Source organism: Misgurnus anguillicaudatus, chromosome 20 (assembly GCF_027580225.2).
Source record: "Misgurnus anguillicaudatus chromosome 20, ASM2758022v2, whole genome shotgun sequence".
Taxonomy (NCBI): Eukaryota; Metazoa; Chordata; class Actinopteri; order Cypriniformes; family Cobitidae; genus Misgurnus; species Misgurnus anguillicaudatus.
In genome coordinates, this window is record NC_073356.2 from 36989922 (window position 1) to 37016628 (window position 26707).

Sequence of the window (26707 nt, forward strand, 5' to 3'; positions counted from 1 at the left end):
TAAATTGTATAAAGGATTTTTATAAGTGACCCCCAAGCTCCCAAAAACAAAGTGGGGTGAAATAATTACCCACTGTAATGTAAAAGTTGTAAATAGTTTTCATTAAACAACACAGGGGACATAAAAATTGAAGAAACTCATCACAGAGTCACTGAACTTTTGACATCACACTCCGTGCCTATGAAAAGAGTCAGATTAGTGAAGGGAAGTTCGGATCATTTTTCTGGTTCGGATCTTTGATTCTCGTTCATCAAAATGAACAAAAACTTTTTCCGGGTAATTCGTTCTTTTCGTTCATTTGAATATATGATTATTTGTTATTTCGTGTTATATAGATTTGATTCGTTTATCTCTTCAGTCTTTGGGTCAGAGTCGTTGGGCTTTTGTCACGTAATGTCACTGGATACAGAAATTAAGTAATAACTGCAAACCTTATAAACAATAATTACATTATTAATATAAATTCAATGTACAAGTATTTAATAATAAAGATGTTTGTGTAACCTACCTTTATAACTTCAATGATGTATAGTATTTAATGGTGTTGTTTTGCCGTACGTACAGTACGTATATTCTTATCTCCCCCTACTGGACGCATCAGGAACAACAGTCATTTTCTGTCTGATAAATTCCACTACTGACCAATAGCATCGCAGGAGGCGCACGTCAACCAATAGTATCTCGAGTATATTCCATAGTAGTTTACTCTTGACGACATTGCAAGAGACAAACAACAAATTGGGTTTATGTCTTCCTTCCAAAAAAATATTTTAACATATTTTAAAATGTTAGCGTATTAATTTGAAGCGATGTACATACGCAGTTAACTTATTTTTATTTAGTATAAATTATTTTTGTGATGTTTACGTAAATGGTGTGTGAACTTTGGACTCATGTCGGCGCGGTTTCTGCGGACCGCCGGGTTTGTGTTACTCTGTCTGACCGGACTGCAGCTCATCCGGGCCGAGGATTATCTGTCTTATGTAGCTGCTGTGTACGAGCACCGTGTGCTCCTCAACCCGGAGCCCAGAGTCCTGCTGGAGCGCAGATCTGCACTGGAGCATATAGACCGGAACCTGCGCGTATTTGAGGAACAGGCCGCAGCGGCCGCACGACAGGTGAACACAATACAAACAAACCAGATTAGAATACATTTTAGGTGTGTTCGTCTTGATTTTTTTTGTGTTCGTCTTGATGTTGTGCGCAAACAGACAGGCGATGACATCAAAGTACCGCGAGAGCGACACGAGAATAGAATGTCCTGTATACTTTTGCATCGCTCTCGCGATATTTTGATGTCATCGGGTCAGTCATAGTTTACATCGAGCCTATGATTCATAAAATAACAAGAAAAACCTTACAGAAGTAATATCTAAAGTTAGATGTTTGTACTGGTTCTGCATTTGCTATTGTAGAAAACGTCACTTAAATAAACATGCTTTTAAAATATGCTTATTAACTATAATGTTTAATAATTGAAATATGATTAATCCTTAAAAATCGGAAAAAAATATGCTTGTGCTATATCCCATTCCTTAGGATCAATAAAAGTCTTATTGCATAATTTACATTTCTAAAATATTTATTTTTATTAGAGAGGGAAATAAACCATTAAAGTAATTTTGTTAAACAGGGCGCCCAGATCATAGTATTTCCAGAAGATGCCATCCACGGATTCAACTACACCAGAGCTTCAATCGCTGGGTACCTGGAAACGGTTCCTGACCCCAACGAGGTCACGTGGTGTCCATGTGCTGAACCAGACCGATTTCCAGACACTGAGGTACAAAACTGATAGGATGGGAAAATAACAAGTATAACTTCCAATATGCTACTTGGATTTCACATACACAAAACCTAAATCCCTTTATTTTATATTTACGTCATTTATTTCTCAGGTCCTCCAGAGACTCAGCTGTATGGCACATGAGAATCGTATCTTTGTTGTGGCTAACATGGCTTCCCGTCAGAGCTGCGACAGATCCACAGATCTTCACTGCCCTGTAGACGGACGGTATCAGTTTAACACTAACGTGGTGTTCAGCGACAACGGCACCATCGTAGCTCGATATCACAAACAGAACTTGTACTTTGAGGCGGCGTTCGATGCGCCACCCAAGTCCGAGTACGTCACATTCACCACACCTTTTGCTGGTCGATTCGGGGTGTTTACGTGCTTCGATATTCTGTTTCGTGAGCCGGCAGTGACCCTGGTGAAAGACATGGGCATCAGACAGATCGTCTATCCAACCGCGTGGATGAACCAGCTCCCCCTACTGGCCGCAGTGCAGTTCCAGCGCGCATTCTCGCACGCTGCTGGTGTCACCCTGCTGGCCGCCAACATCCAGGCCTCTGAGTACGGCATGACGGGCAGTGGGATCTTCACGCCGTGGGACTCTATCGTTCATCACGACACAGAGGGGAATTCTGGGAAACTTCTGGTACTCAGAGTACCGGTGCTGGATCCAGCCTTCATTGGGAAAAGTTTGGACAATGCCAGGCCAACCCTGGTGCCGTTTTCTGTGTATTCAACAAATAATCTGAGCTCAGAAGAACCAGGAAAGGCTCATGTGTGGCCTACAAGTTACAAACAGAGTGATGTTGAATACTGCCATAAAGACCCTGAATGTAAAGAAAATGCAGATAGTCCCTTAACCTTCACCTCCATAATGATGTACGATAATTTCACATTGGTGCCTTTACAAGGAAATAAAGGGAATCTTATTATTTGTAGTGGCTCACTGTGTTGCCATCTGCTGTTTCAGAGGTCACACACAGATGAGTTTTATGCTTTAGGAGTTTTTAATGGTCTGCATGTAGTGCATGGGACGTATTACCTGGAGGTTTGTGCCCTGGTAAGATGCACGGGTCTGCATCACAGCAGCTGCGGAGGAGAAACCGAATACGCTCATACGCTGGTGGACTTCAGGCTGGACGGGACCTTTTCGACCCTTCATGTTTTCCCTGGAATTCTGGGCAGCGGGATGAATCTGGAGATTCCGGATCATTCCGGCTGGGAGAGCGGAGGTCGTTTTTACATTAGCCGGAGGGGGATGACTACAGGGCTTGTGACGGCAATGCTGTATGGAAGATTGTATGAGAAGGATGATGTATAAATAAACCTACTTTTATTTTTTTTAACACACTACAAATGAGATTAATTGGGTGATTCTCACGAAAACATGGTTTTAAAAATGTCAAGCATGAAAATGTAAAAATTGCTTAAATTTACTTTTTTCCCACCAGACATTGAAAAACAAAGTCTGGAGTAAATGGGAACATTAATTTAAAAACTTTTACTTATCATTTAACACTTTTTGTAACATAATTTAAAAAATTAGTCCTAAAAAATCTCATTACCGCAACAAACATCAACACTGACATTTTTTTTTAAAAATGACATGACAAACCTGAAAGAACATAATTTGGAGATTCTGCACATGCATTTAAAATCAAAGTATTATGCTTCTATTAATTAAATGAACATTTAATAAGCATCTGTTGCGGTAATGATAATCAAAATGTCGTGTAAGCATTCTGACAAGACAATATTTCAAATTAACTTTAAAAAAATGATCTTACCTGGTAGCCATCTTGAAGTAACTGGTCCATGTGCTTGGTCACTCAAAATCAAACTTTATTAAAATTCTGTATGTGTGCTTAAACTGTTCTCAAAAAGTGTTGCGGAGGATGAGAACATCAGGCATGGACACATCATTTTCCTAATTTTTCTTCATTATTATTATACATGAATATTCAGTAAATATTTTTTCTGTCATCTAAAGTAGTCTAGCAAAACATCCATTTATTTTTTTTCTTAATATTTTTGTGTTAATTTGATTAAATTACAACATAACGCATGTTCAAACACAGCCGGACACATTGCGGTAATGAGAATTTCAGCAGAAAATGAGATAAAATTTACAATTTTAAATTCTTATGTTGAAATCACACATTGTGCAAGGTAGAACACAGTATTGTGTTAATTCTGATGCTTTTTAATTTTACTAAATTACACATTTTAAAGCTAAAATCATTAGTGCCGTGGTGTTTCAATGGTTTCGTGAGAATCACCCAATTACATTAAAACGAATTAATATGCACAGAATAAAGTTAATTAAAAAATTTAAACCATGTCATGTAGTCACTTAAACTTATGTGAAACACAACAGATTTGTTTAACTATTTAATGTCATCTGGACTACTTTATTGATATATTGATTAAACTTACTTTGCTTTTCTGTATAACAAGAGATTTTTTGTGTTGCACAGATTAAAATGACACAGATTAAATATGTCACATTTCTGAAATATTCAGCACACACAAAGAAAAAGACTCTGTAAAACCTTAAGGCAACAATTATTTATTAATCATATTAATAATGTACCAAAAGTACATCGTGCCACTCTTTCATTGCTTTTAAATTCTTATAAAATAACCACACATGCACAGATTCACACACGCACACGCACACAGACACACACCTAATAGAGGTACAACAGGATGAACGTTATGATTCCTCATGAGGAATAAACGCTAAGTTTAAACCCTGAAAGGCAAAAGTCTCTTGTTTTGCTCTTCATATCTTTATAATAAATAATCTTGATATAAATCTTCATGCACAAACAGGGCTAAAAGTAAAAGATGCAGGAGAAATCTGCGGTTCTTGGTCCCTGAAGTATTCATATGTTTTCTTCTCATGTTTTGAACTCATTGCTTTTAAATATTGCGCATTAGTGTGTAATCCTAAACCATTTGCATGGATTTGAGGAAAAATTCCTTAAATGTACTCAACATACAAACCCATATGACTATTCCTGTTGCACAAAAGTATCCATTTCTATATGCATTGTTAAATAGGCTATACAAATAAATGTGAAACTTTGATTTTGAATGAAAACAGTGGTCAGTACAATGATGTACTCGCCTCCTTTCTATATAATAAAAATAAATGAGTCAAATACTCCATGTCCTCTGAAGCTGTAGGACAGCTTTCCGTACCAAAGTTCATGGTAAGTTTATTGCACTTTTTTGTTGTTCTGGAGCTTAAAGGAATAGTTCACCCAAAAATAAAAATAAGCCCATATTTTACTCATTTTAATGCCATCCCAGGTGTATACCTAAAGGATGGAAGTTCCTTCCTTCAGTCTTTGATACGTTGCATTTGATGGTAAACACTTCTAGATCTAAAAAATAAATAGTTGCACGCCAGCTCCACGTCAAGTATGTAAAACGATCATTGTTCTTGCTAACTGCATGTGTCATCTGCATGTGAACTTGCAGTCTTGTAGACTTAAAACGGGGTTGCACACCAGACGAAAAGCGCCATGTATCTAAAAAAAACCCAAACACATTATTTTCTATGAATGTCTGTCCGCTGTGACTTTGGACGCTGCTCAAATCCCTGCTGCGCCACTCACATAGTCTAACATTAAATAACATCATATTTGTCCCAAATTGTTAACGATTAACATTGGCTGCTAACGCATATTTTTATATTACATCTTGAGGTAGACCATCTGACTAAGCTTGTACTATTTAATGTGCACATCCGGTGTGCGATACCTGCGAGTTGTCCTATACGTGTATTGGGATGCAGCGCTTCTCATCTGGTGTGCGACCCCTTCACAATGGGGACATGTTTGTGTCCGTTAGGTCCACAAGGTTTTAAGGTGTTACTCACGAAAGTGCGGACTCGTAGGAGGACCAGAGTGTTTATGGTGCTATTTGGGAGACGCCAAAGAACTCATGATCATCTTACATAACAACATGGGGCCGGCATGCCACCATTTTAGATGTGTTTACAATCAAACGCAACGTATCGATCGCTAAATAAGCTCAAAATACGAATCGTATCAAAAGCCCCACTGGAGTCATGTGGATTTCTTTTTTTGATGATGGATGGGCTTCAAACACGCAGCCAATATTCAGTGCCATGTATTGCATATTTAATATAACTGTGTTTGTCTGAGGAAAGTAAGTCATATACAGCTAGGATGGCATTATGGTGGGTAAATTATGGGCTATTTTGCATTTTTAGGTGAACTATTCCTTTAATGGATCAAGTGGGCTTTGACCTTTATGTATGCAAAATAAATTCTTCAGTGTTTCTCCACAAAAGTTTGCAGGTTTGAATGAATTTTGTGTGAACTATTCCTATAAACATTACTTTTGAGAGAGTAAACGAATGAGTCCGGTGCAGTGGACAACCCAAAAACTGTAGTGTAACCTCTCTCCTGAGACTGCGGCCACACGGGTCAACGGACAAACAACCCAAACTATAATAGTCATCATTTGCATGATAAGCCGTTATTTTAAGAAACTAGGGCGGGTCGTCAATACGTCTCTGAGTCTGAATCATTGAGTTCATCATCGTGGACTATAAGGCCGTCTTCGCGGGCCAGGCTGTTGAAGTTGCGATAAGAGACGTGTTTGGACCGCAGCGTGGGCAAAGAGTCAAAGGTCGCAGTCTTTGATGCGCTGGAGAAGTGGTTGATGCTGGAGAACGTGAGGTCTGACATGGTGCCCGTACTGCTGGGGGAGACGGGGATCATGTTGGCGAGTATCAGCGCCAAACAATCTGCCACATCTCTGTTCGGGGCACAAGCCAAAGCTGGAGTATAACCTGAAAATGGAAAAAGTCGGTTTAAAGCTGCACTTAAATTAAATCAGGTGAAGATAAAAAAACATAACCTTAAAAATATCAGTGTTCAAAACTTTTGTAAAGTTATATTTTTCTTACAAAATTGCATCGGTTGCCTTCAGAAGGCCTTTATTAACCCCCTAAAACCATGTGGATTACTGCTATGAAGGATGGATAAACTTTTTTGGGCTTTAATTCAGAAGCACCATTTACTACCATTATAATAAAGCATAAACATCGAGGATGGCTTGATGTAGTGGTGGGCGATATAACCAAAAATCCATTTCACAGAATGAGTCATTTTATTTCACGGTAACTGTATATTTCACGGTATATGTTTTTCGGTTTATATTGTTTTTAAAATATAAAAATTTTCCACTTACTTTTATTAACTTAATGCTCACCACAGTTTTAAAATATGGGCAAGTTAAAGTTTGTGTTAAATTGAAAACGCCCAGAAGATTAAGCAACAGATTAAGTTAGACAGAATCTTGATAGACACTTATTCATTTTATAGACTATTGAAGCTATAGTATGCATTGTATTTTGTATTTATGTAGTGCTGGGCAAATATTAATCGCGATTAATCGTATACAAAATAAAAGTGATTTTTTTTGCATAATATATGAGTAATACACACACATTCATCTATGTATTTGAGAAACATTTACATGTGTGTGTGTGTGTATGTATATATATATATATATATATATATATATATATATATATATATATATATATATATAAATTAAATGAAAAATATTAATTCACACACACACACACACACACACACACACACACACACACACACACACACACACACACACACACACACACACACACACACACATATATATATATAAAATGAATATATGTATGTGTGTGTGTGGTTAAATATACATAATAATTACAAACAGCACACACTTATATATTATGCAAAAAAAAACACTTTTATTTTGTATACGATTAATCGCGATAATTTACTAATTTATCCATATAGTACATTAACTCTTTCCCCGTCAGCATTTTTTAAAAAAGTTGCCAGCCAGTGCCAGCATTTTTTATGATTTTCACAAAAGTTTAATGCCTTCCAGAAAAAGTTCTTCTTTGCATATATAAACATACAATATATCAATGAAAAAACAGACCATCTGCTTAAAGAAACCTAGGGAAATACTTCCGTGTTTTATAAGTTGCGGAAGAGTGCCACCTGGTGGATCAAAGCAGTATTATGGAAAGCCGGAAATACTAGTCATTGGCAGAGAAGTGTTTTCTCTTAAAGGCGGGATTTTTGATTTTTGAAAAACACTTTGGAAAGAAAGTCTGGCCGACTTCCAAAACACACTTGTAGCCAATTAGCAGTAAGGGGCGTGTCTACTAACTACCAACATTGTTGCCTGGGTTGCGTATGTATGGGGTGGGTCTACCAAATAAAGGTCCAGATTCTGTTGGGATAGGGGTGTGTTTGTTTAGGTGTTTTCAAATGTCAACATTGGCTTTCAGAGATCATGCACCCTGCCTTTAATTGACGATTTCAAACTCACCAATGGTGGGGAAAGAGTTAAAAATAGGCAATATGTAAAATGAAAAGTATAAATATATGCACAAACCTACAGGCAGGATAAATAGCTGTATATTTATAAATATGACAGGTGCTACGAAGCGATGACCATGGCGTCTGTTTTAAGGAGGTCTTGTCGCTCTTTACTTTCTATTAGACCTTAAACTTTGCATCTCTTTCTCGTCTTTCTGATCAAAGATGTTTGTACTATAAGCAAACAGCGCGTCAAACTGTATCGCTCCAGCAGCGCATGTGTCACTGATATAAAGACAAGTTTTGTCTTAGCTTGCTATATTAAATGCAAGCGTGTAAATTATGGTGTAATTTTAATTTTAGCGTGAACTATCCCTTTAAAGGCCTTTTCTTACCAACAGTCACACGTATATGAGCGATGCATAAATGAAATCCAAGTCATTTTTATGTAAATACTGTAGTTTTGTTTTAAGTCACTTTAATTGCAAACCTGGAAACTAAACTGATGATAACACTCGCAAACTTTAACACTACAGGGTCGCCTCCCTGAAGACAAATCACTCCTCACTTTTGTAAGTTGATTTGGATGAAAGTATCTGCTTATTAACTGATAATGTCAGCTCACCATTTTTATCCACAGCGAGGACACTCGATCCTTTAGCTAGAAGCTCCTGCACGACCACAGTGAGACCGTTCCGAGCAGCGATGTGTAATGGCCTGAAAAACACAATAGACATAGAAGAAGATGATGATGACGATGAAGAGGAGGATAAATGAGGCAGATGAGTGAGTAAAGAGTCTTACGTCTGCAGTGATGCGTTTGTAGAGTTAATGAGGTTTCTATCTGCGATCTTCTCAAGGATTAACAAGGCACTAGTTTCATGACCCTAAAACACAGAACCAATAGAATTGAACGAAACATTTAAAATCAATAACAGTAGTATTGGTTGTGCATTTGTTACCTTACTGCAGGCCAGATGCAGGGCTGTGTTTCGGTTTGTGTCCTGCAGGGTGAGATCAGCTCTCGCACCGCTCACCAGAAGCTCTGCACACAAACGCTCATCATTCATATCTTTTAGATACACAGGCGTGAGTCGAATCCAAAATGTGTCCGATTGTAACTCCTAACACAATGCCAGGGCTCACCTACAGCGTTGGTCTGTCCGTTCTCAGCTGCCATCATGAGAGGAGTTTTGCCCAAAGCGTCGACGGGGTTCACCTGAGCGCTGTGTCCCAACAGAAGCTGTAAACACTCAACGTGATCTGTGAAGGCTGCGGCGTGCAGCGGAGTCCTGCGACAGACACGACACGCATCAACACGCTGCTTATTCACCATGATATGCAGTCACTGAATCTCCATCTTACCTGGACTGACAGTCTGGGGCGTTTACAATTCCTGGACCTAAAATTTCTATTAACATCTCTGCTGCGGACCCATTATCATTAATACTGAAAGAGCAGAGAGAGAGAGAGAGAGAGAGAGAGAGAGAGACAGAGAGAGAGAGAGAGAGTTTACACATTAGTTTCAGTCTCTACACAATAATACAATTTAAGTTGATTCTTTAACAAGAGCAATTTTGAAATTTTAAATGCAAGCAGATTTTTTAAAATAAATGTTTAAATCAGGAGAAGTGTGGGAAACAATAACAAAAATACTTTAATGCTGCGTTCACACCAGCCACGGTAGAGGCGTCAAGCGCAAGTGCTTTCAATGTTAAGTCAATGTAAAGACGCGTTGACGCGCGTCTGGAGGTCTCGCGGCACGAATGAGGTGTTTAGCGCGGTGTGGTAGACGCATTTGCGCGTCTACTTTGTGGGAATGACGCGAATTAAACACTGCCGTGGGAAACGCGCGGGTTGAAAAATCTGAACTTTATCGGAAAAATGCGCCGCGTTAACCAATCAGGAGCTTGCTCTAGTAGTGACGTGATTACAGGAAGCGAGCAAAGTCGCAGAAGCCCCTCCCATGACATGAATTTCCGCGTAAATGTCTGGATGACTAGAATTTCATGCACGGCTTTCACGCGCGAATGAAGCGAGTACACTCAAAATGTTTAAGCATCCAACTATGCGCGGTAGACGCGAATTTGACCCCTCAAACACGTCTGGTGTGAACCCACGGTTACCCTCAACATTTAAAAATGCTTTATAAAACAACATAAAAATAGAGATGATAAAAATATTATAGTCCATGATTTCACATACTATATGGTATAATAATCTATACTAGATTGCAAAACTTTTGCGATATATTTAAAATGTCATTAACTTTCACTACTATTTTTACCAAAGGAGACACTGCCGTGTTATCCAAGCATTAATGCCAACGAAAATCCCTTATATTTCGGAGCAACCATGTATAAGGTGTTTCTATGAGGTTATAGTACGCAATTCTGCACTTTTAAAAAATGATTACATGACATTTACGAACATCGAACAACGTTTTTATGATATTAAGGTGTTTCCATTGAGCGTGTTTTCAATTTGCGCACTTTGAAGGGTAATGCTGCATTCACACCAGCCGCGGTAGAGGCGGCAAAAACACAACGCTCAAATTGCGCAGAACGCGTCATCAACGGCATGCCTTTCGCGCGTTCTGCGCCAATCGCGTCACAGGATACCTAAACGCGTCTTTGCATTGACTTAACATGTAAATCATGCTTGCCGCCTCTACCGGGTGAACCCTAAATAATGGAAACACAGCTATTGAGACAGTAAACTGTAGCAACGCTTTCATTACGCTTCAAATTGCGCAAATTGAAATATCAAATTGAAAATGCACCCAATGGTAACACAGCAATTTTGCAATTATCGCAAAACTTCAATGGAAACAATGAACCTGACATGTGTAAAAGTCACATGATCATACTTTGTTTAGTTGGACTTCATGTAGCGTCACCGACAAGAACCGACAAGCGCATGACATCGAAATACACAAGAGCGATTTTGGAGTCGACAGCTCTGTATGCTTTCGAGTCGCTCTCGCAGTATTTTGATCCGCTTGGCATCTGCACAGCACCGTATGAAGTCAAGCACACCTGTCGCAATGGTTATAGGAACTAGTTATCGCGAGACAACAAAATGACCTTTTTTCGCAATAGTTTTTGTTGACATCTAGAAAATTGCGCTAAAGTTTTGCGCAAATATTTAATGGAAACGCAGCTTGTGACAGAAGAATCTCTCGTGATGTTTTCTTACACAGCGCAGTGAAGCGGACTGAACGAGTTTCCCTCCATATGACGAAACTCTTCCTGGTGTAAAATAAGCTCTACGCACGCGTCATGACCTGTAACACACAAACACAGTAAACTAAGCAGATACAAAACAACCATACTGATGTTTACTGACAGAAAACAAACCTTTAACTAACATTTGACACAATCTAATTGAACACAACACAACAGAAGATTCAGCAGAATTACTGGGTTTTACTTTGGGACTCAACGTTATACAATATTATATCACGGGTCTGTTGAATGCTGTATTCTGATTGGCTGAGAAATGTTCTGTGGGTATGCATTAATTTCTGATAACCGCACACCTAAATTGTCAAATGTCTTAAAAATAGGCACCAGATCAATGTTTGTGGTAACCGTTGTATAAGAGGAATAATTGACTCCGGTCCTTTGTATTATTTGAAAATAATGCACACCCGCAGTGTAACGACACTCCGCGAACACCTTAGGTGTGCATTATTTTCTTATAATTCAATGGCCGTTGTCAATTATTCCTTACATATTTGGATGGACTTTGATGTTGTCCGTTAATGATATTCTTTGTTAGTTATATGAATTGTAGCTGTACCGTTGTAACACGCCCAATGTAGCGGTGTGTAACCGCAGTTGTCTTTGGTGACAGGGATGATGCTCTGAGACTGTGCTGCTTTCAGGAGGGCCCTCAGGACCCCGACGTGTCCGCACGCAGCTGCCAGGTGTAGAGGAGAGCGCCCTCTACTGTCCTGCACCAACAGACTGGATCTGTTCCGTAACAACGCCTCGACACACGCCTCGTGACCCATTACCGCCTGAAACAAACACGCAGGACAATTGTACTAGTATTAGTATCCGTGTCAGACCGGCTTTGATCAAGGTGATCTGAGATGGATGTTAATATTGTGCTTGCATGTCTGTGTTTGTGACGGACCCCACGATGGAGAGCCGTCCTGCCCTGTTTATCTCTGGCTTCAACACTGGCTCCTTTACTCAGCAGCAGGTAAACACAATCTGTGTGCCCACCCAGGACCGCCAACATCAGAGGAGTCCTAACAACACACACAAAATCAGTTTAACAACACAGCAGTTATTACCGTATACATATACCTCATTGTGACACTCACTGTCCCTTGCTGTCCCGCATATCGACATCTTTTTCCTGATCTGTGTTATTGATGAGCAGACGCAGACATTCAGCGTGACCGTTCATAGCTGCGAACACAAACAAAGTATTAAATAACACACATAGATCAGTGACAACCTGCACATTGCAGTTTATTACGGGCTTCGTATGTGTGTGTTGTGTACCTGCGAAGTGTATGGGACATCTCTTGTGTGTGTAGTCCTTCAGCAGTGTGGATGAACCCTGATTCACCAGAATATTCACACACTCCACATGGCCTTTAAACGCAGCCAGACCCAGAGGTGTGTGACCTTGAGGCGTCCTGACATCTAGATCCAACAGAGACTGGACCAGAACATCAAGAGCATGGTGGTGTCCGTGATATGCCTGTTAAAACACAAACACATGTTTTATTAAATATCTACTGTTATATATCATACCATTACAATATGTTACAAAGACAGACTCTAAGCTCCGCCCACAGGAGGAGTTTAAACTCACAGCTAGGTGTAAAGGGCTGATGGGAGGCTGGATGTCTGAATCATTTATGATGTCAGACGCAGATTTGTCCATCAGCTGAAGAACGACAAACACAAATTCATGTCTTTATATTATACATCAATAAAAGCAGGTAAGTCCCAAAGAAATAAGGGGTAAAAATGACTTTAGACATATTTCTAAGGGAATATTCAGGAAATGCATCCGTATTGGACGGGATCTTAAAATATTCAGCTAACATAAACTGAAGTGTGTGTAAATGTGTGCAGAACAGGGGGTCAGATAAGACAAAAAAAAAAGAAAAATTTTAAGATAAATTGTGAAAAGTTTGATTCTCAAAAATATCTCAAGTCCTCAAATATTTAATAAGCATAAAAGACAGGATTTAAAATGAATGATTCATTAGTTAAATCAAGAGTTTAAACTTTTTTGTCAGTCGAACCTTCTTGACCTAAATAATTTACTTGAAGTACCCCCTATTATTTAAAGTAAGTATTTCAATAATCTAATAGCACATTCACATGTTTGACATTTGACAAAAACATTTATTTTACATCCATTTTAAAGTTTTTATCAGTAGTATTTTGTTATCATTACTCGGTAAAGGGTATCTGTCCATTTTGAGTTCTTAGTTTTCTGATGTATTGTAATGTTGTGTATTGACACACGCAGATAAAACAAATAAAAGGTATAGTTTGTTAGTATTTTTTATTTAAAAATTATTTACATTTTATGATTTAATTGTAATTAATTTGTGAACCCCAGTTTGGGAAACCCTGTGTTAAAGGTGCAGTGTGTACATTTCAGCGGCATCTAGTGGCGAGGTTGCGAATTGCAACCAACGGTGTAGTCCACTGCTCACCCCTTGCTTTTGAAAAACATAAAGAAGCTATGGTAGCTGCCACCAGACAAACACGTCATCGTCGGAGACAACTTACTAAAAATATTGTCTGTTAAGGGCTTCTGGCGGCACAAAATGGCGACTTCCATGTAAGGGGACCCTCTTTGTATGTAGATAAAAAAGGTCTCGTTCTAAGGCAATAAACATATAACAGTTTATTATGAAAGGTCTTTATACACCACTGATAATATAGTTCTGTCAAGAGATCCTTCTAAAAATTACACACTGTACCTTTAAAGGGGTCATATCATGAGATTTTTTTTTAAGATGTAAAATTAATCTTTGGTGTTCCCAAAGTGCTTATGTGAAGTTTTATCTTAAAATACCCCACAGATTATTTATTAAAACATTTTACAATTCCTATTTTTGTAGGTCCGAGCAAAAATGTGCCGTTTTTGGGTGTGTCCTTTAAAATGCAAATGAGCGGATGAAATGCAAACACTGATCGCAATGATGGTGGTTTGTTGCAATTTAAATCAATTGTGCTGTCAATAATTTTTTCCTCTCTCTTTTTCTCTGCACTAAATTTCAGTGCTGTGGTTGGATAGCGCAGATTAAGGGCAGTATTAGTGTAATTGGCCTTACCTACCTCACAAAACAGGCGAAATCTGAATAACATAATTTTTCACATGCTTGCAAAGAATGGTTTACCAAAACTAATTTACTGGGTTGATCTTTTTCACAATTGCTAGGTTGATAGAAGCACTGACCCAATTATAGCACTAAAACATTTTCATGCTATGAAATAAAGCATTTTTACAATGAAATTGAAATTAAAAAAATCTTATTTTTGGAGGAATAATGTGGTATTTATTACAAAGGACTTATCTGTGAGCTTCATTCTTTTTTTTTAATTCATGTGACATAATCTTTAATCAAAAACGCAAATCTCCTCTCCTTCTCAAAACGATCTCTCTTTACTTCTGGTCACGAGTTATGGCACTTGGGTAGGGCACGGGAAAAGATCCAATCAGTTCGCAATGGTTAATTTTAAGTCCCGCCCTACCTCATTTCAGAAGCTGTTTCACTTGGATGTACATCACCATGGGGAAAATAAGACAATTGCTACCTCCGTTTTATGGCGACTTTAAAAGACTATAGAAGAAATTATTTGCTGGTAAAAAATTGATATGGAGGAAGTTAAATGAATAAATTAATCTTTAGGTCCACAGATAAATCATTTAAAATAAACACTACAATATTACTAATAAAAGTAACAAGTGTACATTTTGATTTCAAGGTGACTTTAAAACAGTAAAGAAAGCTGATGTGGAAGTCTTGACTTTAACACATGGACGTTAGATGACAGCACATTTTCATGAACTGCACAAAGATTTGTAAACTCACCACTTCTAATGGTGTTTCATTGGCAATCTGCAAAATCAAACACAATAATGAGAATGACACACTTTGTAGTGATCAGACTTTGTATGTGTTCATGTGTGTGATACTGACCAGCTCCAGACAGACCCTGTGGCCATAAGCTGAGGCGTAGTGAACAGCGTTGTATCCGTCTTTATCCCTGAGACCTGGATTAGCATCATTCCTCAACAGATACTCCACACACCTGACACACAGATGACACTCGACAAGTCAAACAAAGGTATGGTCAGGATACTAACGGCACACAAATGTTTTTGTAGAAAGTAGTACTGTACTATATGTATACTATGCATAGTATGCAAGTATACTGTGTGCATATAGCCAGACAAACTAGTACATTTGACTAGAGCGAGTTACTGCATACTGCTATTTCATACTTTGTATTTAAAGAGATAGTTCACCCAAAAATGAAAATAATGTCATTAATGACTCACCCTCATGTCGTTCCAAACTCGTAAGCCTTCAGTTTATCTTCGAAACACAGTTTAAGATGTTTTAGATTTAGTCCGAGAGCTTGTTGACCCTTCATTGAAAATCTACTACGGTATAGTGTCCATGTCTAGAAAGGTAATAAGTCCATGTGACATCAGTGGGTCAGTAAGAATGTGTTAAAACATCGAAAATACATTTTGGTCCAAAAATAACAAACATTACGACTTTATTCAGCAATGTCTTCTCTTCTGTTGTGAAGCGCATGCGTGACTAAAGTCATGTGACTGCAGTGACGTGGATGATGTGTTATCCTCAGACATGTTTGCAAAGTTTTTTTTCAAACTTACAGTGTGCGTCTCCCTGAGACTGTAAACGAAGCCCAGGCGCACAAAAAACAACAAAAAAACAGCAGGGGTGCACCAGATAACACGTCAGCCGCGTCATACGTCATCTGCATCACTGCAGTCATGTAACTTTAGTCTCGCGCATGCGCTTCACAAGAGTAATTTTTGTTAATTTTGGACCAAAATGTATTTTGGATGCTTCAACACATTCTAACTGACCCACTGATGTCACATGGACTACTTTGATGATGTTTTTATTATCTTTCTGGACATGGACAATATACCGTACATAGATTTTCAATGAAGGGTCAGAAAGCTCTCGGACAAAATATAAAACATCTTAAACTGTGTTTCCAAAGATGAACGGAGGTCTTACGAGTTTGACACGACATGAGGGTGAGTCATTAATGACATTATTTTTATTTTTGGGTAAACTAACCCTTTAAAATAAAAACCTTAGCCAGTATGCAGTATATACAGCAAAGTATGCAGTATGCAGTATCTGGCATGACATTTATGTGACGTACTTGCCGTGCGAGTCCACAGCAGCAGTGTAATGCAGCGGACCACAGCCTCTGATGTCTCGCTCATTCACGCTCGCTCCCGAACCGACCAAAGCAAACAAACACCGATACATACAGTTAACAGCAGCGTAATGCAGCGCCGTCCTACCAGAGAGAGACACAGAGAGAATGAATGACTTATATTCAGTACAATGATCTTATATTTGACTCTTTAAACAAGACATCCCTTGTCTAGATTACGGCTTTGCATGTTGGGATACTTCTAAATCATACCGAAGAAGCTCTTGTGTATTTTGCACACCTGTTATCAATAGATTTGGTGATAAAAGTAAAAACCTGACTCACCTCCCAAAGCTGTCCTTCCTGTTAAAGTCTGCACCGGCGTTCAGTAACAGATTTAAACATTCAAGATTCCTGCAGAGAACGAGAGAAAGAGAGAGACCAGATGAATCTGAATCTTTGTGGATTTTAGTCAAGCTCATTTATATGCAAGTGTAAACAAAGCTGATATGAAATAAAATTAATATGTAATTGAATATGTCCCGCACAAACAGGAAATACATCAATTCACAGGGCCTTAAATATGTTGGGACGACATGCGCAATGACTCACCCTCCTGCGGCTGCCGCATGCAAACACGTCCTGCCAAAGTCATCGGGCGTGTCAATGTCAAAACCTGAACGTACACAAACATAAACACGCATCTCATTATCATACACACACAGTTCACATTGACCGCCTGATGCACAATTATAACTTAATCTGGACAATAAAGACAAACAAACCAGTAAACGTGATGCCCAGCTGATGCCTGACCAACGATCACCGACAGAACCAGCTTAATCTCCTTATCCGTTTATATGTGCGTATATACATATATATCTCCCAAGGGTTTTTCCCTCCTAGGACTTTTTTTATTTCCTCGGCTAAACAGCCCGGGGTTTTTTTCTCCTAGGGGTTTTTTACCCCGGGGAGGCAGCCTTCTTGGGCTTAATTTAGTTCCTCTTCTAGACGTTACATTAGTAATACGCTCGCTTATAATGTCGAGTCATAGCCGCAGCAAATTTGACTGCTTATGCTATCGTGTATTATGTTATGCTATCTGTCGTTCTTCTGTGCTTTTACTGCTTCTATTAATGTAAAGCTGCTTTGAAACAATTAAGTATTGTGAAAAGCGCTATATAAATAAAATTGAATTGAATTGAATTAAACAGTTTGGTAAATGTGACATTAAAGGGGATGGTTACTGTAAAATCTTTATAACTAATTTTGCACAGGCATTAAAAAAATATATTTTTTTGTGGTCACAATTTCTGTCTGTTGACACATTATAGCTTTGTTTGACTTCATGCGCAGACCAATCGGGATATAACATCAAACTATTGAGGGAGCGATTCGAAAGCATACCAAACAGCCATCTCTTGAGGTACTCATACGCTAATCGGTGTAGCACCGCATAAATTTACACCCATCTAACGCAGGACTGGGACAATAAATCATGTGATTCTGCTTGCTATGTTTCTTAATAAATTACGGTGAAATGCCGTTACATCCAAAAGCAAGAGGGCGCTCTCGTGCAGAAATTCAATATGCGCAACAGAAGTACCACCATTTACACACGCAGCTCCACGAAATGCCTATAATCATATTTATATCACTTTTTAGAAAACCTTTTCAGGTAATTTCATGATAATAAAGAATATGTATACTGATTATGTTTGCTTTTTCAAATGCATATTATATACGACTCAAACTCAGTGTGATTTATATTGATAAGGACTGAGCCGAAAGAGCTGTGCATAATATCACTTTTGCGATTCAGAATCGATATCAGACAGGCATTATTAGTAGCAATCGCGAATAATCATCCCAGGTAGCCCCACTCATACGTACACATCATTTCACCTAAAAATCTCAAAAACTAAGTTGAGTTGCTGAAATAAATCTACCTGAGGTGAGAAGTTTGCGACAGCAGTCGGAAAATCCGCTTAGCGCTGCCAGGTGCAACGGAAACATGCCATGGATGCCCCGCCTAGTGGGAGGAGGCACAGTCACATGATCAGCGTGTGCTTGTTATTATCACAACCTAACAGCGTACAATCACAACCGGTAGTGTAACTCACTGGGCCGTGTCTGCACCGTTTGCCAGGAGCGTGTTGATGAGCAGCTCGTGGCCGTACCGTGCCGCTATGTGAAGTGGAGAATTACCCTTCACGTCTTGACAGTTGATATCCGCCCCTGCGGTCGAGAGCAGAGAGGATGAGTGCCAGAGAAATAAGAGAGTGTGTAAAACAGCGGATGGATTAACACTAACCGTTCTGAATGACAGCCTGAGATCGGGAGTATCGCCCATGAATGGCTGCCATGTGGAGAGGCGTTTTACCATCTTTACTCTGAGGAAATTAAACATAACATCAGTCAGGTCTCATCTAGAGCCTAATCACACAGCACGTCGTCATTATAGGGGTGCAACATCTAATCGAAAATAATCGATTATAAAAATAATGTTCAATAAACGTCTGTGACATCACTTGCCCACTGCCCCATCACGACAATGCGAGCTGCATTCATCGATGCAGTACAGAGCAGCGGAGTTACAGCGCGACAGACCTTACTGTTCAGATTGGCACCGTTGGCCGTGAGCAGCTCCAGACACAGCGCCCCCTGTCGGGATGCAGCGGTGAAGTGCAGGGGTGAAAATCCCTTCTCATTCTTCTGATTTACATCAGCACCTGCATCTATCAGCTCATTGACAACAACATCCTGTCCATTATAACAGGCCATGTGCAGTGGGGTGTTTCCATACGCATTCGTCTCGTTGATCTGAAGAGAGAGAAACATTAATTGGTACATGCATTCTCCATTGACCGTGCATATGAATCCTGTGTGGGGGAGCTTACTTACATCCACACCCAGATGCAGCAGGTATTTTACCACATTGATCATTCCACTGGAGGCGGCGGCATGGAGGGGTGTGTAAGACTTCTTATCCTTACAGCAAACCTCAGCACCGTGAGACACCAACAACTTCATCACCTCTAGATGACCTTAGAAAGACAGTGAGGATAGAGACAAATGAAGACATGAGTAAGAGTAAGACATGCATAAAATGAGACAGAATGAGAGAGACAGACCAGATAAACAAGGGGGAGAGACAGGAAGAGTGAAACAGATAAAGAGTGAGACAGGAGGAAAGACGTAAAAAGTGGAAAATGTTAAAGACATTTAAAGTGTAAGACAGGCAGAATGTTTGAGACATGCAAAGTGTGAGACAAGCAGAATGAATGTGTGAAACAGTTAAAGAGTGAGACGGATAGAATGTCTGAGACAGGTAAAGAGTGAGACAGGCAGAATGTGTGAGACAGGTAAAGAGTGAGACAGACAGAATGTGTGAGACAGGTAAAGAGTGAGACAGGCAGAATGTGTGACACAGGTAAAGAGTGAGACAAGCAAAATGAATGTGTGAGACAGGTAAAGAGTGAGACAGACAGAATGTGTGAGACAGGTAAAGAGTGAGACAGACAGAATTTGTAAGACAGGTAAAGAGTGAGACAGACGGAATGTGTGAGACAGGTAAAGACTGAGACAGGCAGAATGTGTGAGGCAGGTAAAGAGTGAAACAGGCAGAATGTGTGACACAGGTAAAGAGTGAGTCAGGCAGAATGTGTCAGGCAGGTAAAGAGTGAGACAGGCAGAATGTGTGAGGCAGGTAAAGAGTGAGACAGAATGTGTGACACAGGTAAAGAGTGAGACAGGCAGAATGTGTGAGGCAGGTAAAGAGTGAGACAGGCAGAATGTGTGAGGCAGGTAAAGAGTGAGACAGACAGAATGAGTGACACAGGTAAAGAGTGAGACAGACAGAATGAGTGACACAGGTAAAGAGTGAGACAGGCAAAATGTGTGACAGGTAAAGAGTGAGAAGGACAGAATGTATGAGACATATAAAGAGTAAGACAGGTGAATGTGTGACACAGGTACAGAGTGAGACAGTCCGACAGAATGTGTGACACAGGTAAAGAGTGAGACAGGCAGAATGTGTGACAGGTAAACATTGAGACAGGGAGAATGTGTGACACAGGTAAAGAGTGAGACAGACAGTATGTGTGACACAGGTAAAGAGTGAGACAGGCAGAATGTGTGACAGGTAAAGAGTGAGAAGGACAGAATGTATGAGACATATAAAGAGTAAGACAGGTGAATGTGTGACACAGGTACAGAGTGAGACAGTCAGACAGAATGTGTGACACAGGTACAGAGTGAGACAGGCAGACAGAATGTGTGAGACAGGTAAAGAGTGAGACAGGCAGAATGTGTGAGGCAGGTAAAGAGTGAGACAGACAGAATGTGTGACACAGGTAAAGAGTGAGACAGACAGAATGTGTGAGACAGGTAAAGAGTGAGACAGACGGAATGTCTGAGACAGGTAAAGAGTGAGACAGGCAGGATGTGTAAGACAGGTAAAGAGTGAGATAAGCTAAATGAATGTGTGAGACAGGTAAAGAGTGAGGCAGGAAGACAGAATGTGTGACACAGGTAAAGAGTGAGACAGGCAGAATGTGTAAGACAGGTAAAGACTGAGACAGACAGAATGAGTGACACAGGTAAAGAGTGAGACAGGCAGAATGTGCAAGGCAGGTAAAGAGTGAGACAGACAGAATGTGTGAGACAGGTAAAGAGTGAGACAGACAGAATGTGTGAGACAGGTAAAGAGTGAGACCGGCAGAATGAGTGACACAGGTAAAGAGTGAGACAGACAGAATGTGTAAGACAGGTAAAGAGTGAGACAGACAGAATGTTTGAGACAGGTAAAGAGTAAGACAGGCAGAATGAGTGAGACAGGCAGACAGAAGTGTAAGACAGGTAAAGAGTGAGACAGGCAGAATGAGTGACACAGGCAGAAAGAGTGAGACAGGCAGACAGAATGTGTAAGACAGGTAAAGAGTGAGACAGACAGAATGTGTGACACAGGTAAAGAGTGAGACAGACAGAATGAGTGACAGGTAAAGAGTGAGACAGACAGAATGAGTGACACAGGTAAAGAGTGAGACAGACAGAATGAGTGACACGTAAAGAGTGAGACAGACAGAATGAGTGACAGGTAAAGAGTGAGACAGACAAATGTGTGAGACAGGTAAAGAGTGAGACAGACAGACAGACAGACAGAATGAGTGACACAGGTAAAGAGTGAGACAGACAGAATGTGTGAGACAGGTAAAGAGTAAGACAGACAGAATGTCTGAGACAGGTAAAGAGTGAGACAGGCAGGATGTGTAAGACAGGTAAAGAGTGAGATAAGCTAAATGAATGTGTGAGACAGGTAAAGAGTGAGGCAGGAAGACAGAATGTGTGACACAGGTAAAGAGTGAGACAGGCAGAATGTGTAAGACAGGTAAAGACTGAGACAGACAGAATGAGTGACACAGGTAAAGAGTGAGACAAGCAGAATGTGCAAGGCAGGTAAAGAGTGAGACAGACAGAATGTGTGAGACAGGTAAAGAGTGAGACAGACAGAATGTGTGAGACAGGTAAAGAGTGAGACCGGCAGAATGAGTGACACAGGTAAAGAGTGAGACAGACAGAATGTGTAAGACAGGTAAAGAGTGAGACAGACAGAATGTTTGAGACAGGTAAAGAGTAAGACAGGCAGAATGAGTGAGACAGGCAGACAGAAGTGTAAGACAGGTAAAGAGTGAGACAGGCAGAATGAGTGACACAGGCAGAAAGAGTGAGACAGGCAGACAGAATGTGTAAGACAGGTAAAGAGTGAGACAGACAGAATGTGTGACACAGGTAAAGAGTGAGACAGACAGAATGAGTGACAGGTAAAGAGTGAGACAGACAGAATGAGTGACAGGTAAAGAGTGAGACAGACAGAATGAGTGACAGGTAAAGAGTGAGACAGACAAATGTGTGAGACAGGTAAAGAGTGAGACAGATGGAATGAATGAATGTTTGAGAGAAAAACTGAAAGAAAGAGTGAGTTGAGGATGTTGTCAAACAGTCTCACCCATGTATGCGGCCCAATGAACAGCTCGTCTGTCTTTCTTATCAAAGGCATTGATGTTTGCACCATTAGACAGCAGGAGCTGAACCATCTGGAATAACAATGAGCAGAGATCACTAATACAACTAGCAAACTACAAATAAACTACATCTACATAACTGAATGACATGAAACAGAACAATCATTAAATATTAATAAGAGCAGATTCTTTCAACTCTTTCCCCGCCACTGACAAGTTATCTCGTCAATTAAGAGAAAACGCTTTCCTGCCAATGATGAGTTTTTACGGCAATCCATGTTTCCGCTATTATCCACCAGATGGCACTCTAATACAACTTATTAAATCCGGAAGCAACCCCTAAGCTCAAACTGTTCAAACTCTATGTAAGTTTTGATGATCATTCTGAATCTGATCTCTAATAAAAGTCCTTCACAAAAATGCAATTATCTCAACTTTTTGCTCAAAATTTGGTATTTTTTAAGAAATCTACCCATACTTGAGAGGTGATAAAAGACAACAAATAAAGGTAGGATGAAAGTTTTTTTATATATATTTTATGTTTATATATTTAAAGAAGAACATTTTCTGGAAAGCATTAAACTTTTGTGAAAATCATAAAAAATGCTGCTGCTGGCTGGCAACTTTAACAAAAAAAAAAATGCAAGCGGGGAAAGAGTTAAATATGAGTCTGTAAGTCATTATGAAAGGATTAATGTCATGATGCCATCATCACCACTAGTATGTCTGTTACAAATACCCAGCGATCAGTCTTAGTTTAAGACTGTAAACGTGAAAAACTCAATGGTGGTCTGACCTCTGTGTGTCCGCTGAAGGCAGCGTGATGCAGAGCTGTCCGTCCAGCGCGGTCCGAAACATTAACATTGCTTATCAATGGGACCAACGCCTCAGCACAGCGCAGCGCCTTATTGGCTGCGGCCACATGCAGCGGCGTCTGCCAGTTTTTGTCTCGTGCATTGACGTCTGCAGAATGCTTCAACAACACCTGTACCGCCTCCTGCACATACAGGAATAGAACGAGAAACATTCACGACCCCCGAGTTTGATAATGTGACATTGGAGAAAGTTTCTGGTGTTGTACCTCACTACAGGATGCCACGGCTCGATGAAGGGGAGTGAGCCATTTATTATCTTTAGCATTTACTCTCGCCCCTGAAAGAAAGAGAGAAAGGGATTTCAGTAATAACATCACAATAGAGATCACACTGAGGTTCCTCTAAGCCTGTTAACTCCCACAATCCTTTGGGCCACATCTTTATCTTAAAATAAAGTGGAGCACCTGTTTATTTTCTGTCACCTACAATAACCCCTCCCCTTTACATGTAAATATAGCCATTTCAGGAAGTCACATGATGTGTGTGTTATTTTAAGTATGTGCATTCGAGTCCAGCTGTCAACCAATACCGGCTTTCCAATAGATGCTAGCCATATATAATGATCCATGACCATGCATGCAAACTTAAAGAGAGGGTGGTCAGGTTGGGGATGTCAGGGATAGTGATAGGCGCATTTATTGCTTTGCCCGATATATCGAAAGTTGGAGTAGATACGAGCCCTCATACCTGACAGAATGAGCAGCTCTAATATCTCAGCATCACCCAGGTATGCAGCAGCGTGAAGCGGCGTCCTCTTCTCACTGTCCTGTACGTTCACACAAATACACAAACAATAACACATTTAGATTAGGATTGACAGACATCATTTGTGCAGATAAAATCAGAGTTATTGTATCCCGTAATGCAATGCTTTTGACCTTTTGTTCCAGTACATTATCCGCAAACATAAATAGTCATGATTATTACCATCCCTTTCCTGACTTATTTGAACTGCCAAAAATATTTATTACACACAGCATTTAGTTTGACTGAGGGAGATTTAAATTAGTTTAACCCTTTTACTGTCACCGTTCCTCCTGAGGAACACCTGACTTTACTTCAATATTTTGGATGTAAATGTTTATCGAATTGTGAAAAACTATATATCTTTGGAAAGGTCTAAGCCTCTAGAATACAGATATTTTCAGTGTTTTATAAAATAAATTATATTATGTAGGGAGAGTAATTGATTCATTTATGAAGAGATTGTGCCTCAAAACATTTATTTTCTGCTAAATGTCACTGTCCCACCAGCAGGATGACTACATTTACTTCAATGTTTGCATATGAATTCTTATCTAATCATGACAAACTGTATATTGTTTGAAAGCTCCAAGAGTGTAGATTTAACTCAATAGGGTGGGGTGCTACATTAAAATGAAAACATACATGGATTTTGTGCTCTACTAGAAATACAGTATGTGTATGTCATGTTGGTTATTTAATATTGCTTATTATACAAAAGTTCTTTCTGGTTCTCGAATCTGATTGGCTAAGAGCTATGCGATATTGTGCTGATAACGGCACTGTAACCACTTCACCTTTCGTATCATTCCGCCACCTAGTGAATGGAGGCCCTAAACAGGCTCATCTCTGAATGGAAAAACACAGACGCGCTGTTTTTAATCACTCTCCGTGTGTCTTATAAGTTCACTAGCTCATAAATCAGTCGGTGAATCCCAATCGTAAGTTATTATTCCGTTAAAGATCAGCGCTCTTGGATGTTACGTTAAACTTAATGGGATTAGTGTCTTGTCACATCGTGTGGACACTTGGAAAGAGGAATGTAAACACTCGGTTTTTCTTCTGGAGCTATATCTCTTATCAGAACGCGAAAACACCGTGGAACTGCAGGTAAGAACCGCAGCTTTTAAATGTGGACATTGATCATTTATTTAATCGCGACGTGACTATTAAAACATGTTATGAGATATCGTCACTGGTATATTTATAAGCAGCATGCAAAAACATCTCTCTGACACTTATAAAAAAACAGTTTTATATAGTACTGACAAGAACAAAGTTTAATAATAATCGAGTGCTCGTATCGCGTTAAGAGTAAATGGGAAACCAATAGTAACATTATAAGAATAGTTTTATTAACTTTTACCTCGCGCCAAAACAATAACAACACAAAAGACACTAAATATGAATAAAAAACAAGTAATAGTTTGATCATGACACCAAATACTGCTGATTTGATCTCAGTTTGACCATCAAAAACAAACAAGGCCAACATGAGAGCCAGGGAATCCCTGTCAGAGATGTAGGCCAGAGAGGGCGGTGGTCAGCGGGGCGAGTGAACACTGACGTCCGCTCATGCTTTGGTTCTCATATGTACCGAATCTCACTAAGCAAACGTTCAAACAGGCGCTCTCTTTACTAATCGACTGTAGATTTAAATATAATAAATATAAATTCTCAACTGAACTAATCTTAAAACTACACTTTGTGACCAAGAAACGGTAATATAAAGTAACGGCTTTTCCATCCATTGAGTTGTTATGAGCTTCAAAGCAGCCGAAAGTTTTACCTGTCATTCTGGCCGCCCTCAAATCCGTGGCGGAAGAAGTAGTTCTCAAACAAAGAAGCTTTTAAAATAACTCCGTTGTTGTTTTCTAGTTTTTGTTTTTCAAACGTGTGCCGTCGAACTGTTGTATAAAAGCAATATCGCTCTCGGAGTCGTGTAATATAGCTCTATATCATCACGGCTGTGATTGCCTCCGGCACTCGGCCTGCGGCCTCGTGCCTCTGGCCTAATCACATCCGTGATGATATAGAGCTATATCACACTCCTACTCGAGCGATATTGCTTAAATAAACACTCATGAACGTCACAACAAACAGTGGCTTACAAATTGGGGGCGTGTCCTTGAGAAACATGGCAAAACCAATCGATCAATCTGTACAAAATACGACAGTGTTGTAATATAAGTTTATAAATAAAGTTACAGTTAACAGTGTCTCCATAAATTAATTAAAAACAAAGCAAAGCAAAACTTGTTCATTAGAAGAAGATTCAGGGTTCCAACACCTTAGTTACCTTCAAATTCAAGGACCTTTCAGGGACTTTCCAGGTCCAGTACCCTCAAATTCAAGGACTAAATGTGGGGACGCATTTTAAGTGAAAGCAATGTTACATCATGTTACCTTTTAAGATACATTGTTACAGTTCCCTTTCAAGGGAACTCGCGCTGCGTCACTGCAGTGACAC

At 39.6% G+C, this 26707-nt stretch overlaps 2 protein-coding genes and 1 long non-coding RNA gene across 6 annotated transcripts in view; 1 reads left to right on the forward strand and 2 right to left on the reverse strand.

The window, feature by feature from the left end:
* The first annotated feature begins 669 nt into the window (after positions 1-669).
* On the forward strand, positions 670-4290 carry btd (biotinidase). Its single transcript, XM_055220734.2, has 3 exons — positions 670-1118; positions 1634-1783; positions 1899-4290. Exons 1-3 carry the CDS (start codon positions 894-896, stop codon positions 3114-3116), a joined length of 1593 nt encoding a protein of 530 aa, XP_055076709.2. The 5' UTR covers positions 670-893; the 3' UTR covers positions 3117-4290.
* LOC141351566 (uncharacterized) lies at positions 1565-2021 on the reverse strand. The gene is made up of 2 exons (XR_012359866.1): positions 1883-2021; positions 1565-1791 (listed from the first exon to the last, which is right to left on the reverse strand). It is a non-coding gene; the product is annotated as an uncharacterized lncRNA (long non-coding RNA).
* A 20-nt stretch (positions 4291-4310) lies between the features above and the next one.
* ankrd28a (ankyrin repeat domain 28a) overlaps positions 4311-26707 on the reverse strand; it is a 36292-nt gene continuing 13895 nt past the window's right edge. For 3 of the 4 annotated variants that reach the window (XM_055219186.2, XM_055219185.2, XM_055219184.2), the window contains 26 exons: positions 24181-24259; positions 23700-23770; positions 23415-23615; positions 22603-22690; positions 19500-19642; positions 19206-19418; positions 18910-18988; positions 18719-18833; positions 18545-18627; positions 17208-17271; positions 16941-17009; positions 16599-16739; positions 15368-15479; positions 15260-15286; positions 13015-13089; positions 12699-12900; positions 12515-12602; positions 12322-12439; positions 11983-12202; positions 11377-11464; positions 9544-9627; positions 9325-9470; positions 9141-9223; positions 8983-9065; positions 8804-8895; positions 4311-6626 (listed from right to left, as the gene is read on the reverse strand). In XM_055219186.2, coding sequence (XP_055075161.2) covers positions 6337-6626; positions 8804-8895; positions 8983-9065; positions 9141-9223; positions 9325-9470; positions 9544-9627; positions 11377-11464; positions 11983-12202; positions 12322-12439; positions 12515-12602; positions 12699-12900; positions 13015-13089; positions 15260-15286; positions 15368-15479; positions 16599-16739; positions 16941-17009; positions 17208-17271; positions 18545-18627; positions 18719-18833; positions 18910-18988; positions 19206-19418; positions 19500-19642; positions 22603-22690; positions 23415-23615; positions 23700-23770; positions 24181-24259 — 3054 coding nt within the window. In that variant the 3' untranslated portion in view covers positions 4311-6336. Of the gene's footprint in view, positions 6627-8803; positions 8896-8982; positions 9066-9140; positions 9224-9324; positions 9471-9543; positions 9628-11376; positions 11465-11982; positions 12203-12321; positions 12440-12514; positions 12603-12698; positions 12901-13014; positions 13090-15259; positions 15287-15367; positions 15480-16598; positions 16740-16940; positions 17010-17207; positions 17272-18544; positions 18628-18718; positions 18834-18909; positions 18989-19205; positions 19419-19499; positions 19643-22602; positions 22691-23414; positions 23616-23699; positions 23771-24180; positions 24260-26707 lie in introns of those variants that run through there. The other variant, XR_008647978.2, reaches the window with a different exon arrangement.